Source organism: Orcinus orca, chromosome 4 (genome assembly GCF_937001465.1).
Source record: "Orcinus orca chromosome 4, mOrcOrc1.1, whole genome shotgun sequence".
Lineage (NCBI taxonomy): Eukaryota > Metazoa > Chordata > Mammalia > Artiodactyla > Delphinidae > Orcinus > Orcinus orca.
Window position 1 is genome coordinate 112489619 of NC_064562.1, and position 19043 is coordinate 112508661.

Here is a 19043-nt window from a genome sequence, read left to right on the forward strand (position 1 = left end):
TAAAAGGGGTTCTTGGTAGTTAAAAGGTTATTGATGTGATACTGATATAACATCTAGCATAGGAAGAGGAAAAAATGAGTAGAAAATAGGAAGAGAGCCAGGCTACTTCTAGTTCTTTCTGAGTCATTCCTTTGGTATGCGGCTTTTTTTTTTTTTAATGTTTTATTACTTAGTGTGTTAAAGTACTTTCAAACTCAAAATCTCTCAATAGTTATTTCTAATGGATAAACTTTAAAAAAAATTTTATTGAAGTATAGTTGATTTACAATGTTAATTTCTGCTGTACAGCAAAGTGACTCAGTTATATATAATATATTATATATATATTCTTTTTTATATTATGATTTATCACGGGATATTTTCATCTGACCATCAAATCCAAAATTGTAAAAGGTCCTATATTCACAGAGGACCAACTAAAATAATTACTAATGCCATGTAATTTGGTCCTATATTCACAGAGGACCAACTAAAATAATTACTAATGCCATGTAATTTGAGAGGAAAATTCAGTTGTTACCCCCCCAAACTAAGCCATATAAATGTGACAACTGTCAGTTCTGTCCTATAGAAGGCTTCTACCAAAAGCCTTAAAACCATCTGAGGGGCTTTCCTGGTGGCACAGTGGTTGAGAGTCCACCTGCCGATGCAGGGGACACGGGTTCATGCCCCGGTCTGGGAAGATCCCACATGCCGCAGAGTGGCTGGGCCCGTGAGCCATGGCCGCTGAGTCTGCGCGTCTGGGGCCTGTGCTCCGCAATGGGAGAGGCCACAACAGTGAGAGGTCCGCGTACCACAAAAAACAAAAAACAAACAAACAAACAAAAAACCATGTGAGATCTTTCTTCCAATGCTGGGAGGCAGTTATGATGTAGAGGATATCTTTACGGCTCCCAGAGGACAGAAATATATATGAGTAGTAGCAAGTTCCTATCTAAAAGGAGAAATTTTTGCTTTTTCTTGATATTATAGTCACAGTCTACAATTATTATTATTTTTTTTTGTGTAAAGTTACTTTTGCTTCATCTCTCCCATCATCACATCTACCTTTCTCCCCATCAATTTCTGCACATGAAAAAGAAAAGCAAAGTTTAAGCCATGGAAAATGTCAGCTGCTTTCCTACGAAGCTGAATAGCACAGTATCATATAGTCCTGGCCTTTTCCTTAAGATAACAAGAACCCAGAGGGGAAGACTTTTGTGGGAGAGAAAAAGAATGTGTGTGTGTGTATGGGGTTAGAGACAGGGAGAGAGAAACTATTATATTCTTAGAAGACACAGAGAAATATTAGCAACATGATTTCTATATATCAGTGTTAACAGTAATCTGTTTGGTATTTGTCATTTTCAACTGGGTCAAACATAAAACTAATAAACTAGAGTTGTAAATTACATATCATAGATAAGACAATCAGTTACAGATTGAGAGAGCATGTCACCTTCACTAGTATTTATTAAACAAATCTCTTAAAAAAACTATAAACAGCAGGTTTATTTTAAAAGATACACAAATAAATTTAAAAACAGTTAAAATCTGGACAGCTTAAAATGGAAAAGTTTATTAAATAACCATATTAGTATGAAAATGTACTTTAAAGGTTAAGATATTTAGGATTCAAAACTTTGACAAGTGCGCAAATCAAAATACAATTTTTTCTGTGAGTTTCCAGACATTGCATAATAAATCTGGGATAATTAATTATAACATTGATCAGTAAAACCCAATTAGAAAGAGTTATACCATAGCAAACAGAAATGAATTACCTCGTCTTCGCCCATAACTCCTTGCTGCATGTAAACAAAGGACAAATTGTAAAATGTCAGAACTAAAAATAAGCCCACATATACAAAAGCTACGTGGGCATCTGGAAATTAGTGCTACTTTGTCTTAAGAGCTACCACAATGTCATCACATAACATCAGCATGGTGTTTTAATATTTACAATGCACTCATATATGTATCATCTGAACTGTATAAAAACTGTGAAATTAACAGGAAAAATATAATTTATTCTCATTTGTGTTAAAATTCATGAATAAGTATTTGTTTCATCTAATCAGGATAAGAATATGTAACACTTTATGGTTAAATAGCATCTCAAATAATTTTCCCAACGAATGGAAATAACATGAATTAAATCCTTGTTTTTCTACTTATTATAGTGATATAGCATATACTGTCCAACTAGTAATTCAGATCTAAATCACTTTATACCAAGCCCTGCATGGAAAAAGTAAATGGAAGACACAGAAGAATGAAAATATATAACAACATTAAATTCATTCTCTGAAGCCTGTAGAGTTTAGATAGAATGTAAAGAAATAAATCCATGTTCAAACTTGCTTAGCTGAAAATGATTAATGATGTACTATAGCTAATAATGCTTTCAATCTTTTTGGTACAATTTATAACAGCTAACTAAGCGCTTATGTCTCTACATCTGGAGTAAGAGGGATTTAGATACAAATTATTATTAGTATCATTGAAGAATAGTACATGTGTTAAATATTGTAAAACTATAAAGCAGAAAGCATTTCAACCTATGTTATTAGCAGTTTACATAATTCCTCATGGATAAAAAATACAGCAATTTATTTTTCATAAGAAAGTACCAGCTTGATAAAATTTGCAACTTGTTTTTAAATAACTCATTCCCCCAAATCTGAGTATACAATGAGTATTTCCACTCTGGAATTAACAGTAAACCAAAAATGACTGTCAAAATCAAGATCTTAATTTATGTTCATGGATATTTTTAGGCCTGGGAAAAATGTGATATTGAAAAATTTCCAATCAAAATATATATTAAAAGTTGTCAGAAATGTAGTTTCTCCAAAGGTATAAAACTTAAAGATCAAAGGAAAACATTTCATGTCATTAAATACATTCTATTATAGAGATTTTACCAAATTAAACAAAAAATTTATACTAATAAGGCTTTAATATAAAGAAGTGTGCCTACAAGGTTAGGATACAGCAGTAGTTTCCCTATAATAAAAAGGAGGAAAATCAAACTTGAAAACTCTTAATCATTTATACTTCAAGAAATAAGTCAATAAATATTAGTCTTTTATATAAAGTAACCCTGCCATTCTACTGTCTTTAGTTATATAATCTGTTGCAGAATTAAACCTGTCCATGACGTCCAGTTACCTCAAAGCCTGGCAGATTTACCTGACCTGTATACTAGTTTATACATAGCTTACCTCTATGTGTGTTTCTGTATATATAATCTGTATATATATAGATTATATATAGCTTACCTGACCTATATATTAGTTTAGGATGAGGGTAGGGGTGGAACCAGCATTTAGAATTTTGTTGTGTAGGTCTTCTAAAAGTTATATAGGCCTTAAGGAAAACAGGGTTTCAAAGAGATGGAAGTCAACTATGGAAAATCAGACAATAGGAATAATAAAAGGAGCTATCAAGAACAGGCTATAGAAGAATGAATCCCCTGAAGTCTTACTAGTTGTATTAAGCATGGAAATGGTCAATAGCCCCAAAACACTTCACAGCATGTCTTAGGAGCTGGGCTTCCTGCTTATCCTTAGGCCTGGTCTAATGGCATTAATCCAATATAAATTTGCTTTGGGGAATTTCATTCATAGCTGTAAAGGGTCAAACATTTATAAAGCAAATGAAACTGTTTTAATCAAATTTAAAGTCAAATTATGAATTATGATGAAATAATAATGTGTAACATAATTCATGATCTATTGAGAAAATTAACGACATCATAACCAGTTTATGCTTCTTAGCTGAGGCTACTCAATATTAAAATAGTGAAAATATGCACAAACACAACATCTTAGGTTTCATGTCAGTCCTAGGTTTGAACACATTATTTAGAAAATTTCTCCAACTATCTCATACCTGAGGAATTTTAGAATCCTGTAAAGAGCTATTGCACGTATTTTTTGGACAACTCTCAGATTCCAAGTCTTTACATTACCAAAAATAGAACTGACTGCAGATGAAGCTAAACCATGTGAAACGTTTCCTCTTCCCTGTCACGGAAATAACCAATCTGCTACCACCACGCTAAGCAGTGGTATGTGTACTCACTTTTTCTACCGATATTTCTATGTGAATTTCAGGGATATGTCCCACTGCAACTGAATCAGAATTATCAGAAATCCTCAGTGAGAAAGAAAAATCATTAAATGTCTAGTATTCATTATGTTTTAATTAAAAGAGACTTCTTAAAACAATATGTTCCTCCCAAACTCATTTAGAATATGATTTAGAAAAAAAGCAAATAATTTGTTGTATAAAACACTGTATTTATAATATTAGATTTCAGTTACATAAATTTATAAAGCCTTAGAAAAAGTGAGGAATTGTCTATTTAACATACATGTGTAAATATATATATATTATGCATGTGTGTTAAAATATGTATTATACACACACACACACATATATATATTTCTTTGTTTTAAATGAAGGTAACAAGAACGATGTGAGAAAAGCCTGAAGACCTTTCTTATACAAGGAACTTTACATTTTGGTCCTGGATTACCAATGATCTTATTTAGATTCTAACCCACAGCTACTAAAAAAGAAACAGGATAATTCTAACATTCTCCTTAGGACCTTTGTGCCCTTATATATTGACTCTTAGCTATAGTTTGTGGTACCTGAATTACTGCAGCTGGAGGAAGGGATAGGTAAACATACCAAATCAGCTGGAAATATTTAAAGGTTAAAGTTCTCTTGGTGTGAAACTAATGACATTCTTATTTTTTGCTCTAAAAAAGCCAAAACCAGGGAGAGAAATATGACTCCCAAATCATAATCCTTTTCAATATCCAAAATAAATCTGCTGCTATCTACTTTACTTCCATCAGCATAAAAAAATGAACTGATTGCATACTCAAGTTTCCTATTTTCATAACTTAATACACTTAAAACAATTTCATTACTGAGTAAATTTTCTTAATTAAAAGATACACATAACTTCCTCCCAAAGTAGAGCAAGCTCTTGATTACAAACATGGCTGTATGTGGCTAATCACGACAAATTTGAATTTCAAACCAGCTTGCTAATGCCACCCCTTCCCCATACTTCTCGATCTGTTCTCCTTTTGAAAAATCATATGTACTAATAAAAATGTAAGCTATTTTCCTTGGGAGACATGTGAAGGGAGTACAGTAATTCCTACAGTAATAGAAACAAATACTCAAATACATCATTTTGTATTGCTCCTTACTTCTATGGAAAACAAGGTGTTTTTCAAAATTTTGTATTTTGTTTTTTACTACTGATAATTAAAAGTATAAGATTTATACACTTAGAAACATTAAAGCCGTCATTCTAACATCAGAGAGTAAATCCTTTGGTTTTTAGACAATCTACCCATTCCTATATAATGTGACTTCCCTAAAGGACTTCTGGATGTTAAATTTGGACTCTTCTACAAAATTTGAATTACTCAATAGTGGCAGTGTCCACTAGTCAATTCAGCTGGATGTCTAATTGAATTGAGGAACATGGTCTGTTCAGAAATAGGAGCCTATTTGCAGTTACGTTTCTATGGCATTTTTTATTGTTAAAATTAAAAAAAAATCTAATATAACAATTTCATGAGACATACAGGTGTGGGATTATAACTTTTTCTATATCTGAGTAAACAGAGGCTCAGAGTTAAAGGATGTGCCGGGGTAGTTCATAGATTTACCGGTTTTGACCAACTTCCTGACCTTTATTCCAGTCCCTGTTTATCCCTTATAGGAATATTTACATGTTTAGCCATAATGCTAATTAATTAGAAAGGTAGAATCACAAAATCTTTACAATGTTTGCCTCATCTTCATAACAACTATATTCATATTTATGTATTATTTTTTAATGGACTCAATCAAGCCTAGCACCACTGTAACATCATAGATTTCTGCCAGTTCTGTATTTTCTAAGGAACGTTCTTAAGCTGTAATAGTCATGTGTTTATTTTAATGTGTATTTGTGCACCATCAAAAATCATCTTAGGTACCACAAGGGGCAAGTGTACCACACTGTAGAAAACACTGCTTGAGAAGTCATTTTACTTTTATTGACTAAAATTTTGTCCCTAAATAGCTTCTTCCAAATGGTTCTAGTTTGGCTTTTTGAAATAACATAAAACAAGCCTTCTTTGTCCACTATACATAACATTCTTCAGTTGAAAATATCAGTTTTGTCTTCTCTTAATTTTATATTCTCCAAACAGATCCAACTCCATCTATTCACAGGACATGACTTTTACTCTTTCAAAGTCATTTTTATCACTGTTCATCACCCATTGCCACAACAAACTTTGACTTTCAGTAACTAAATACTGAATACTGTTCTAAATACTGTACATGAATGAATTCACTCACTTCTCACACAATCCCCCTGAGGCAGGCAGCATGCTGCCTCTCTTTTACACATGAGGACTCTTGAGTCAAAGGGAAGCTGCCCAAGGTCACACAGCTAGAAATAGCAAACTTGGGTGTAAACCCAGATAGTCTGGCTCCAGAGTCTGTGATGCTAACCACTACGAACTACTGCTAAACCACCACACAAAAGAAATACTGATGTATAATTTATTACCAATATTGATTTTCAAAGTCTGTAATATTAGCTATGCTTGTTGGTTAAGTAATACAACTTACTTAATCAATTGCCTAATAGTGAGTGAAATCTGTAACAAACTAAAAAGAGCAACAATTTAAAAAGCAGGTCTATGTGCCGAGATGCTATAATTTCTTTAATCAGTCAATCATATTTATTAATAATTTAGTATAGGCAGAGGTTTGGTATTAACATCACTTAATTCTCACTTCTTCAATAACCTTGATGTCTACAAAAATTATCGAAATCTTTAATATTCAAATACTTTCTTACCCTATAAATATACCCAATTTTCCACTCTTGCTTTCCCTCTTAACCAATGATCCCAAGTGAGTGTCTTTTTTTTCTCTTTGGATCAAATTGTTTCTACTGGCCGAAACACTTTGATGTCCTAGTTTCATTATAATTTTTCTCCCCTAGTCCCTTGCCAGAAGAAGTTCAGAATTTCCAGGATGGCTTACTGTACTGAGTATGTACTATAGCCCTAAAATGGCATTCTGTGAAAAATGCTCACATAATGAAAAAACAGATTTGTCCACAGATGCAACTCTTGCCTGCCTTAATTTTATATTCTCCAAACAGATCCAATTTCTTCATCTATTCACAGGACATGATTTTTACTCTTTCAAAGTCATTTTGAAAATATGACTTTGAAAATATATATTTAATAAAATATGCTTTTGTCTACTATGTTATAAAACACTTTCAACCTAACATCTAGATTATTTATAAAGGCTTTAGACAACTGAAAAAGTCAATTCGTTTAACAATTAGTGCAACCAAAAAGTATAAGCTGTAAAAATAGTGTGGCTACTAAGCTCTGCTCACACAGAACCAACACATTCTACTGTGATTACGATATACTTCTGAATCATCCTAGTTTAACTATGTATTCAGCAGTCTAAGAACATCTGTGAATGATCTAACAAATTATCTCATACAGTACTTTCCTTCAGATGGATTTTAACAGAATACGTGAAACATATGCAAATTCAAATTTTTCAAGTAAATTGCTTTTTTTAGAAGTTAAAATAGAAATGTGAATGATCTTTATTTACCACATAGACTGTTCCAAAAGAAAAGACTTTAAGGAACTCAGGATCAATATATTAAAAATTTATCGTTACCTAAAGCTATCATTATTTTATAAATCAAGCCCTGAGAGTAATAAAGATTATGATCTATTTTGTGTTTTGTAAACTCAATTTCAACAGTCTAATTTTTAGTCACAGATTTAGAGTTCAGAGACCAGCTACTTAAATGATATGTTTTTTTAATTCCATGGTAGAAAAAAAGAAGTCCTGGAATGTAATTTCTAGTGCCTTTCTGGTTAAAGTCTATGGAAACACCAAAATTCCCTAACTTCATAAATGTGGACTACTAGACCGCTGTAAGGTCTAGCCTGAACATGGCCTCAGCCTAGAGTGCAGTCTGGCCCCATTGTTAATACCTTGACAATTCTACCTCTAACCATCTTTGAAGATCCTTACTAATAGTTAATCCAGTGCTTAGACTAGGCTGGCATGTGGTGGGTGACTCAATACAGAAGGGTCAAATGTTGAATGAATCAATTTAGCACCTCACTTAACACTTTGCGTCTTCAATTTTTCTCTCATTCCAAAATCCTATCTACCCTGACAATCTCCTAGGTAGCCTAGACTTTATTCCTATCTTTTCATCTTTTCTTAATATTAGTTTTTACTTAACACTAGAGTTCACATGGTCTAGCTTTACACTGGCTGTTTTTTCAGCCTTTGTTTTTCAATTTCATTGCCATGTTTTTTCAACAAAGCTTTAGCTGAAAAAGAAGTGCCAAGCCATTCTAGTAATTAATTATGTATTTTAAAGGAAGTCCTATGCTATCTTTACCATTCCTTCTTCATCCTACTTCCCTCTCCTCAGACCCGCCCTCTGATTTAAAAATACCTTTGTGAAGGATATTTTAACCATGCATGTCTACTCCCACAGTCATGGATGTGCTAGGTACCGTGACTCTGAATGCAATGTTTGCCCCACAGAAAGAAAACAACTTTAATGAAAGTTTATTCTTTTCCACCAGAATAAAATTCACTGTGTAAACTTTCTAGCTAGAATAAATTAAGTTGGTGTGACTCCCATAATTATAGAATCACCAGTATATTCCTTAGGTGAACATAAACACAAGTACTATAATAAGTAACAAGCTCTATGCACTTTGCAAATATTATCTCATTTAATTTTCATAATGAACCTTTAGACCGTTACTTCCATTTCACAGATGGGAGACTAAGGCTCACGGAAATTACTTGACCAAGTTAATACAATAAACTGGAAAGCCGATATTCAAACTCAGGACTATCTCCAAAGCCGTGATCATTGAATTAAATCATACTGTCACAAATACACTTTAATGACTGCTTTGCCAGTGAGAATACACTCAAACTCCTAATTCTGCTTTCTGTACAGGAAGAGTTGTAGCTTTATTTTTATACTGAATACTTATAAAATGATTAACTTGTGTATATGGGGAAGGTTTAGAGAAACATGTATTCATTCATCTTTTTTTATATAAATCAATTGGAAACATAAAATGTTGTTATAAAACTTACCATTTAACATCAACAGATTGTCAGTTCCTGGATGTGGATAGCTCAATCGACCTTTAAAAAGACAGGAAAGGGAAGTTTGAAGATTATGGAACTGTTTGAAAAGCAAAAAAATGGAAGGGGAGTAAGGAGGAGAAATTTATTGAGCACAGTACAGTTCTTAAGGAATAAAAAATTAATGTTTAGCTCAAATTGTATTAACTAAAACTGTCTTTGAAAATTGAAAACAAAAAGAAACAGTTAACTTTAGTTCTTAGAATATAAGAGCACAATGTGATTTGGGAGCAATGCTTATAGAATAAAGCCTATTTGTTTTTTTTTTATGTGAAAATGATGTAGGTATCCTAGTCTTTTAAACTTAATATAGGATGTGAAATTTAAAAAAAAAATTTTCAAATCTGTTTGTAATTTCTGCTAAAGATCTCTTTTCCCAAAAATGATATTTGAAGGAAAGAAACTTACATTCTTAAATAAAAAAACAAAATATCATAATAAAAAATAAGCCCCCCAAACTTATCACAACTTGCTATTGAATTCAATATGATTTTATCAGTTTCATTTAAAAAAAGAAGTTTAGGGCTTCCCTGGTGGCGCAGTGGTTGAGAGTCCGCCTGCCGACGCAGGGGACGCGAGTTCGTGCCCCGGTCCGGGAAGATCCCACATGCCACAGAGCGGCTGGGCCCGTGAGCCATGGCCGCTGAGCCTGCGCGTCCGGAGCCTGTGCTCCGCAACGGAAGAGGCCACTACAGTGAGAGGCCCACGTACCGCAAAACAAAACAAAAAAATCTTAAATGCTTTATTACAAATGATATTGGAAATTTAACTTGTTCAAAGTTTATAAATGTCATAAAAATATTAAAAATGAAAATATTAAAGCTGAAGAGCATAGTACTTCTTTTGAGTCATCCTTCATTAGAAGTTTTGCATTTACTAAAATGCAGAAGGGACAGTAGCACTACATACTGCTGTGGAAGAGAAAAAAGGTATGCATGAACAAACTGTGGTTTATCCAGCAGTTTTACATCATAACACTTATTTGATTAAATGCCAATAGTGAGAATGATTATTGTTTGTAGTCCATTAAAATACAGGATTTTCCTCTAATGCCTGAATCTCTGATAGTCTATTAGAAAGGTACATTAAAATCCACTTAGAAAACTTCTAAAAATTAAATATCTGTGAGATTGCATTTCAGCAACGTTTAGCACAGCCCTTTAAAAAGACAATATGATAGTGTGTAATGCACTGACACCGGGGGGGGGACCAATAAATATCTGAATGGATTTGACATGATTAGTAAGGAGTAGAGATTAACTGCATCTACCCTTACCACTTCAGCAAGTACTTTATACGCTAAGCGTCCTTTCCAAAATATCCCATGCAAAACAGATATTTTCTATTGGCTTTTAATTATGAAGCTAAGGAATTTGATTATCTCCAGTACAAGAGCCAAGTGGCAAAGATAAGCTAATTTTGACATTCAAATAGATAGCTATGTGTGTGTCTGTATATATATATATATATATATATATATATATATACACACACACACACACACTTATGCATACACACACACTTCATCTGAGCTCTAATTTAACTACACATTTTGTTTTCAGACTCAACATAGTTAAAGTAAATGTTTCTGTCCTTCAAAGGACAATTTACCACCTCTCATTTACTCCTAAGTTTCATGCAGCATGATATTAGTTAACTAAATGACCTCTTAAATAAAGCTGTCATACTCTAAAAAAGCTTATTGTTGTGATACTTTGTGATACTTTTTAGTATGGAGTAAGAAATAGAAGAGTATGCACAAAAGGCACAAGACAGAAAGAATTAGGAAGCAGAGCTTTCTTAAACTGGATTTCAACAGCATGTACTTTGTCTGAAGGATCACAGTTTATTTTGGAAATATACTATTTCTAAACATCTTGTTGCAGCTGACCAAATTTACAGAACAACTTAAAGTCATGAAAAAAATCACTGTTATTTCTTACTTGAGATTGAAAATCAAAATCCCTACAAAAGTGGCAACCTGTATTGCTCTGATCAGTGTAACAAGTTCCTTAAGTCTTGTATACTGATAGTGCAGGATGCTGAGGATACACATATGAGTGAGATACAGTCTCTGCTTATGATGTGGTAGGAGAGACAGACACAAATATGCAATTTCAATAAACTCTGCCAAGTGTGAAGAGTTATGTACAGTATGCTATATAAAAAAACACAAAGGAGTACTTAACCAAGCCCAGGGATTCAAGTAAGACTTCCAAGAAAAGTAAATTAAGCAAAGCCTTAAGACTAGTTCCACTTCAAAATACACTCAACTTTCAATTGCCACATAATTATCTTCTAAAAGGTTCACTGTTCACTTTATTTGTCCCAAGACACAGGTAACAAGATATTTTCATTACTAATAGTTTTTTGACTTCTGGTCTCTAAATGGACTTAAAAGGCACACCTTATGTGGAAAGTTCAAAAGACAGATATCTATTTGCAAATGGATATACATCTGTAAATACGTTCTAAAATACAATTCTCCAAAGAAGAAAATCTCTCAATATAACTAATGAAATATTCAAAAATGAAATAAGCAAATTTAGACTGTTTTAAAATTACCCAAGTACTTTTCCTCTACTGCAGTGAAATACTAATACATCTTTACAAGTCAACTTTCACAGCTGTATTTTACATGGGATAGTATTAAAATTACTTTAATTAAGAACCTGCCAATTGGTAGTAATAACTAACACTGGAGGGCTTATTATGTGCCAGGAGCTTTTCTAAGTTCTTTACAACCAATTATGTAACCCTCATAATAATCCTGTGAGTTAGGTACTATTATCTTCCCACTTGAAGGTAAACTTTGCCATAAGAGGTTAAATAGCTTGCCCAAGGTTACCCCACTGGCAGGTGGCACTGGCAGAATTCGAATCAGGCAGATTAGCTCCATACTTAGTCACTATCTTATAATGACTTCCTAGCTAATAAAATAACCTGGAGAAAAGTATGCATGGTTGGTTGTAGGGTAAATTCATCCATTAAAAATATTCACAGAATAATTATGTAGCATAATAGCTAACTTATACTTTAATATAGAAAAGAAAAATAGAAAAAAGCCACATTGCTATAAAACCAATTTCTCCCTATTATCTAAGGGCCTGTGGCACAGACCGGTAGTTGTAGACTAACACCTGTTTCTGTCGATACTAGGACACCCAAATGGACAGACACAGGGCTGCCCAGAGTAAAAAAGTAAATTTCCCAGCCTTTCTTGTAGTTAAGTATGCCCATGTGTCTAAGATGTGGCCAACAGGATGTAAAACAAAATTGGTAAGTGAAGTTTCTGGAAGGTATCCTTAAAAGGGAACATCTTCTCCCTTTCTTTTACCTTCTCTCCTGCTTGTCGGAATGAATGCAGAAGCAACGGCTCAACTGAATCAGCCATCTTAGATCATGAGGCAGAAGCTGGGTGTGAAGGATAGCAGAACAACAAGACAGAAGGACCCTAGATCCATGAAAATCACAGTACTGCTTCTAGGAGTGTTATGTTTATGTAAAAGAAAAAAACTTCTATGTTGTTTAAGCTGCTTATGAGTTTTCTGTCATACCAGAAGAAACTAACCTTACAAATAAAGTCCTCTAGTAATGAGTTTGGGCAAATTGAATTTTAGGTAACTGGGTTATTATTTATTATTGTGAAAATATGATAAAGTATAATAATTTAATGGTGGTTTTAACATATCTATAAGTAATCGGTATATACTACCTCTTGGTACTTTTTCTTTTACATTAAAATACTATAAAATTTAAAATAAACAATTTTGAAAAATATATATTTATTCTTAGGTGTCAGTGAATAACTAGAGGACCTACAGTCTCAAAAATTGTCTTATTAGTCTATTATGATTTTAATATACATAATACATATATAAAAAAACAATTCATGTTAGCCATTTCAGATGCATATTAGAGCATCAAAAAACACTGAGAAATATGACAACTGCATACAACTTACCAATTATAAAGACAAATTACCAGTTACTAAAATTTTAACAAAGCAGTATTTAAAGACCTTCATTCAATAAGTTAAGCCAATATTAGACTATTCACATATATACATTTATTGATATATATCAACATATGAGTTCTTTCTCTAAACTACTTACTACCAATAAAAAGAACTTACCAAATAGTGATAAAATTATAACATTTCTTATTTCACTTTTTCCTTGGATTTAAACATTCTTTTAAGTTACAGATATATGAATTGGAAAGGATAAAATGAAGCAATCACTTCCTCAACATCTCTTAATGTTTGTGTATTCTCAAATTTAAAGCCTCTAGTTAACAAGAAAATGTCCATTTGATGAAGTATCATCTTATTTCCTTTCCCAGATACCATACTCTCTTGGTTTTCCTCTATCAGCAGCCACTCCTGAAGTCTGCTTTGCTATGTCCTCTTCCTCTTTTCAACCTTTAAATGCTAAAGCCCCAACGTTCACTCCTTGGACTTCCCTTTCTACGCTGCCTCTCTATGTGATATTATCTACTACCAAAACTTCATATGTCATCTCCAAGCAGATGACTGCAACTGCAACTCTCTACCTCAACTCCATATTTCCGCAGATCAGTATATAGCACTTTTTTCCATTAGTTTGCTCATCCCAAAACCTTGGGTTACCTTTTCTCCTCACTCTGTCTAATCTGTGTATAAATCTGTCAACTGTTCTATTATCAACATACAGATCAACCTGATTGCTCTTCACCAGCTCCTTCACTGTCTCCCTGGCCCAAGCCATCCCCATCTCTTCAGACTGCCAGAATAACCTGTCTAGTCTCCATTCAGCAGTCTGTGTGATCCTTTTAAAACCTAAGTCAGCTCATGTTGTTTTATTGCTTAAAACCCTCCCACACTTAGAATAAATATCTGGCCCCTCATGCTCTACCATTCTAACCACATTGGCTTCTGCTATTACGTAAACATACTAGGCATATTCCCATTTCAGGATCCGTATTATTTCCTCTCCTTTCTGTTTGAAATGCACTTGCCTAGATATGACAAAAGCTTGCACCTCTCACTTCACTTAGGTCTTTAAGAGATGCCATCACAGACCATCCTGTCTAAAACAGCAGCTTCTTTCTTTCTCTATTCCCTTGACACTATATTTCTTCCTTCATAGCACTGATTCCTGTTGTCTCTATCCTTCATTCAAACAGATGCATAAGGGCAGGACTTTGTCTTTTTTTGTCTTTTTTATTCCCTACTCTAGCATCTAAAACAGAGCTTAGTACATAAGAGACTCAAATATTTATTAAATGGATGAATGAAATAGCTCATTCTGTTATGTGAAACATAAGCTCAATCTAAAGCACAGTACCTAAATATATGTTTGTATGTGGGGGCATGGAAAGGACATTGTCTCAGTGAATGGAAAAATCAAAGAACAAGCTTTTATCAGTTCATTTCTAAACCCCTTAAATATGGGGAGGGGAGGGAAAAAGACAAGTCTTGCTTTTTGCTCTTTGCCAAGATTAATTTTTCCCTTCTCCACGACTGTTTTCTTTTTCTTAATGAATACATCCAAAAAATGATCTCCAAAGCCCCAATATTCACAGTTAATGATGCCTCATTATTGATGAGAAAATTGCTGAAGAACATGCCACACATTCTGCCAACTCCTTTTAATAGGAAAAAAAAAAACATTTAAATCACATATTAGAATCATAAAGAGTTTGAGTTAGAACATTAAACCAACTAGTAAGAGAGGCAGTATGGTGTGGTGGTTAAATGCACAAACTCAAGAGCTATTAAATTCTACCACTTACTAGCACTGAAGCTTAGACAATTATTGTTAGTAAGCCACCAGTCATCCAACTGTAAATTAAGGGTAAATATCTACCCTTAGTTGTGAGAATTAAATAAGTTAATACATACATGTAGAGTCCTCAGAACAGTGCTTGGCATATAACAAGTGCTCAATAAATGATATGTTATATACTGTATACATATATTAAACACACACACATACACACACCCTCAAATGAAAAATTCTAATATGAAAAATTCCTTTTTATATGCTTTAAATAAAGCATTGCTCCCACTGGTTTGGTACACTCTTCTCATATTTTTTTCATTATCTACATTTCACCTTTACTTTGAAATCTAATTAGAAAAAAAAAATGGTTCATAGGAAGCCTGGTAAAAGCCACTCAGAATGTGGTCATTACCAACCTTGAATAACTCCAATCTCTGCTCAGATCCTACGGGTAGGACAGTCATTCCTGACCTCACTCCCAAATCTCAATGCATGCCTCATAAAAGCCTACGAATAAGATCATACAAATGTAGAAAATACCCTTAGATCCAGATCCCAAGAAAGCAACAGAATCATTCCTTAACTACCTCTAATAAAAGCCATCAATCTACTTTAGTTTCCAGGAAAATTAATCAAGTTAACTAACTCTTAATTCAGGATCTCATCATAATTTTTTCACCTAATAATTATTTATAACTTTTTAAACTTTTATCCAATTAATACCAGAAAATATATTAAGAAACATCAAGGAACATAGAATAGCAAAAAGTTTATTTCAAGTAAAGTAGAACCACAAAGAAAGACAAAAAAACACAAAAGGCTAAACCAAAGTCATTAATCATCTGGTAAGATAATGTATTATCGTAAAATTACTTCAATAAAACTGGTACTAACTGATATATGCAATTAATGTTAAAATCAAGTTGCACTAATGGTCACAAAACTTTAAACTGTAAAAGGGTTTACTAACAAAAATAATATTAAGAATAACAAATGGGCAATCAAACATCATCAGTGGCAGTATAAACTGGCATAAAACTTAAAAATAAGTTGCAATATACATCTAGAGCCTCAAAAACAAATGTATTAAGTTTATTCTATGTATATAAACTCAGAAAGAGCTCACTGAGTTTTATTTAAAAATTGAAATACCTAAATGTCCAACTATAGGGGAATGGTTATACAAACTATTTTACATGTGTGTAAATAATTTTAAAAGTTCTAAACAAATAATGATAAAAAATTATTGTGGAAAAATGTTTAATCATTCAGCCAATAATTTATTGAGCCCCTTCTATTTGCTTGGCACTAAAACAGATGCTGATTAAAAATAAAGCAAAAACAGAAGTGGTCATTGCTCCCATGACACACTATCATGTGAAAAGTTCTATACACTGAAAAAAAAAAAAAAAACTGACTGAATCAAAAATAAATGAGAAAGGTGCTCAAATTAAAAACAAATATAGTTCCTTAACAATCTTTACCAAAGTAACCTACTATTGACTATAGTGTTAGGGAGGCTTCATTAAGGAGTAAGTGGACTAGGAGTTACAGAGACTTCCAGCTGAACATGGAGGACTGAACACATGTGCTCATCTCTGCTGCTTTCTGAAACCACTAAAATGATAGCACATTAGAACAAAGGGAATGGGAAGAGATCACAGAAGAATCATATCAACATTTTCAAAAGCTGTGAACATGAATGGGTGAGTGGTAGCTGACTTTGGAGACCAGAAATCATTGAAAGCACTGAAAGCAAAACTGGTGTGTGCCTGGGGAAGATTATCAACAAACAAGCCATTTACTATAGCAGAAACCTGGAAAGGTTCAGAAATAAGAAGCTCTGGTTATCACTGAGAGTAAATATGAGTAGAACTGAAAACAGGAAGGCTGATGATTGCTTGTCAGTTTCTCCATGACCCAGAGAGACACGCAGCCCCTTCCTTCTTTGGCTCTTCTAAGAAGGCTAGTAGTAGACAGGCATACAGCTCCCAGGCAGAAGAATGGAAGACATACATCCAGGTTCATTCCACAGACCAAAAGAAAAGATGTGAATACAAACATTGTGATAGTTCCATGATTGGCTTACAGTAATGCTCGCTAGATTATAAGCCCTAATTACATACACAGTTTCCAATCACCATTTTTGTCTTATCTTTAAAAATGAATGGACAACCCTCAGAATGGGAGAAAATATTTGCAAATGAAGCAACTGACAGAGGATTAATCTCTAAAATTTATAAGCAGCTCATGCAGCTCAATAACAAAAAAACAAACAACCCAATCCAAAAATAGGCAGAAGACCTAAACAGACATTTCTCCAAAGAAGATATACAGATTGCCAACAAACACAGGAAAGAATGCTCAACATCATTAATCATTAGAGAAATGCAAATCAAAACTACAATGAGATATCATCTCACACCAGTCAGAATGGCCATCATCAAAAAATCTAGAAACGATAAATGCTGTAGAGGGTGTGGAGAAAAGGGAACACTCTTGCACTGCTGGTGGGAATGTAAATTGATACAACCACTGTGGAGAACAGTATGGAGGTTCCTTTAAAAACTACAAATAGAACTACCATATGACCCAGCAATCCCACTACTGGACATATACCCTGAGAAGACCAAAATTCAAAAAGAGTCATGTACCAAAATGTTCATTGCAGCTCTATTTACAATAGCCCGGAGATGGAAACAACCTAAGTGTCCATCATCGGATGAATGGATAAAGAAGATGTGGCACATATATACAATGGAATATTACTCAACCATAAAAAGAAACGAAATTGAGCTATTTGTAATGAGGTGGATAGACCTAGAGTCTGTCATACAGAGTGAAGTAAGTCAGAAAGAGAAAGACAAATACCGTATGCTAACACATATATATGGAATTTAAGAAAAAAAATGTCATGAAGAACCTAGGGGTAAGACAGGAATAAAGACACAGACCTACTAGAGAATGGACTTGAGGATACGGGGAGGGGGAAGGGTAAGCTGTGACAAAGCGAGAGAGAGGCATGGACATATATACACTACCAAACGTAAGGTAGATAGCTAGTGGGAAGCAGCCGCATAGCACAGGGAGATCAGCTCGGTGCTTTGTGACCGCCTGGAGGGGTGGGATAGGGAGGGTGGGAGGGAGGGAGACACAAGAGAGAAGAGATATGGGAACATATGTATATGTATAACTGATTCACTTTGTCATAAAGCAGAAACTAACACACCATTGTAAAGTAATTATACTCCAATAAAGATGTAAAAAAAAAAAAATGAATGGACAGCAAAGGATCATAAGATATTTGACGACAGCCTCCAGCATGCGAAAACAAACAAATAGAAAAGAGGAACTTAAAAGAAGCACAGACAATCCAAGGAAATGGAAAAATAATCTTCAAAACTATAATACAGTGTTTAAAGATAAATACTCCAGAGAAATAAGATCAAAGAATAAAACTAGGAACGTTTTCAGAATTTTTTAAAGAGGGTCTTAAAAGTTGTTCAGAGAAAAATTTTAAAATAAAAAAATCATTAGAAGGGTTGAAAATAAGAGATGAGGAAACCTTTCCAAAAGCAAAACAACAGATAAAGCAATGGAAATTAGAAAAGCAAATGATGCGTATAGGAGACTTAATATTTCAAGAACAGGAATTTCAGAAAGAGGTAACATAAAAAACAGAAGGGAAGAAATTATCAAAGAAATATAGTAAATTTCCATGAACTGAAGGAAATTAATCTCTTAAATAGGATGGCTCAATGAATGTGCAGTGCAATAAATAAAACAATGAAATGGAAGGAAGGAAAGATGGAAGAAAGGAAAGAAGACAAGGGAAGAAGACAGGTAGGTAAACCCTTCCCCACCACCATACATTGGAAGACCTGCATTCATTATTACAAAATTTCAGAACCACAGGCATGAAAATATTCTAAAAGCTTCCAGTAAAAAAAGCAAAAATTTAAAAACAGAAAATAAGACAATCAATCAATCATACAAATGAACAGGTTTTATAATGGTATTATATTTACAGTAGCCCTGGAA

At 33.6% G+C, this 19043-nt stretch overlaps 1 protein-coding gene across 15 annotated transcripts in view; it reads right to left on the reverse strand.

Moving 5' to 3' along the window:
• CPEB2 (cytoplasmic polyadenylation element binding protein 2) overlaps nucleotides 1-19043 on the reverse strand; it is a 71338-nt gene that overhangs the window by 23544 nt on the left and 28751 nt on the right. For 7 of the 15 annotated variants that reach the window (XM_049708805.1, XM_049708800.1, XM_049708796.1 and 4 more), the window contains 2 exons: nucleotides 9187-9237; nucleotides 1764-1787 (listed from right to left, as the gene is read on the reverse strand). The exons of 4 other annotated variants lie outside the window; for them this stretch is intronic. In XM_049708805.1, coding sequence (XP_049564762.1) covers nucleotides 1764-1787; nucleotides 9187-9237 — 75 coding nt within the window. The remainder of the gene's footprint in view (nucleotides 1-1763; nucleotides 1788-9186; nucleotides 9238-19043) is intronic. 4 more of the 15 variants (XM_049708797.1, XM_049708802.1, XM_049708801.1 and 1 more) reach the window with 1 other exon arrangement.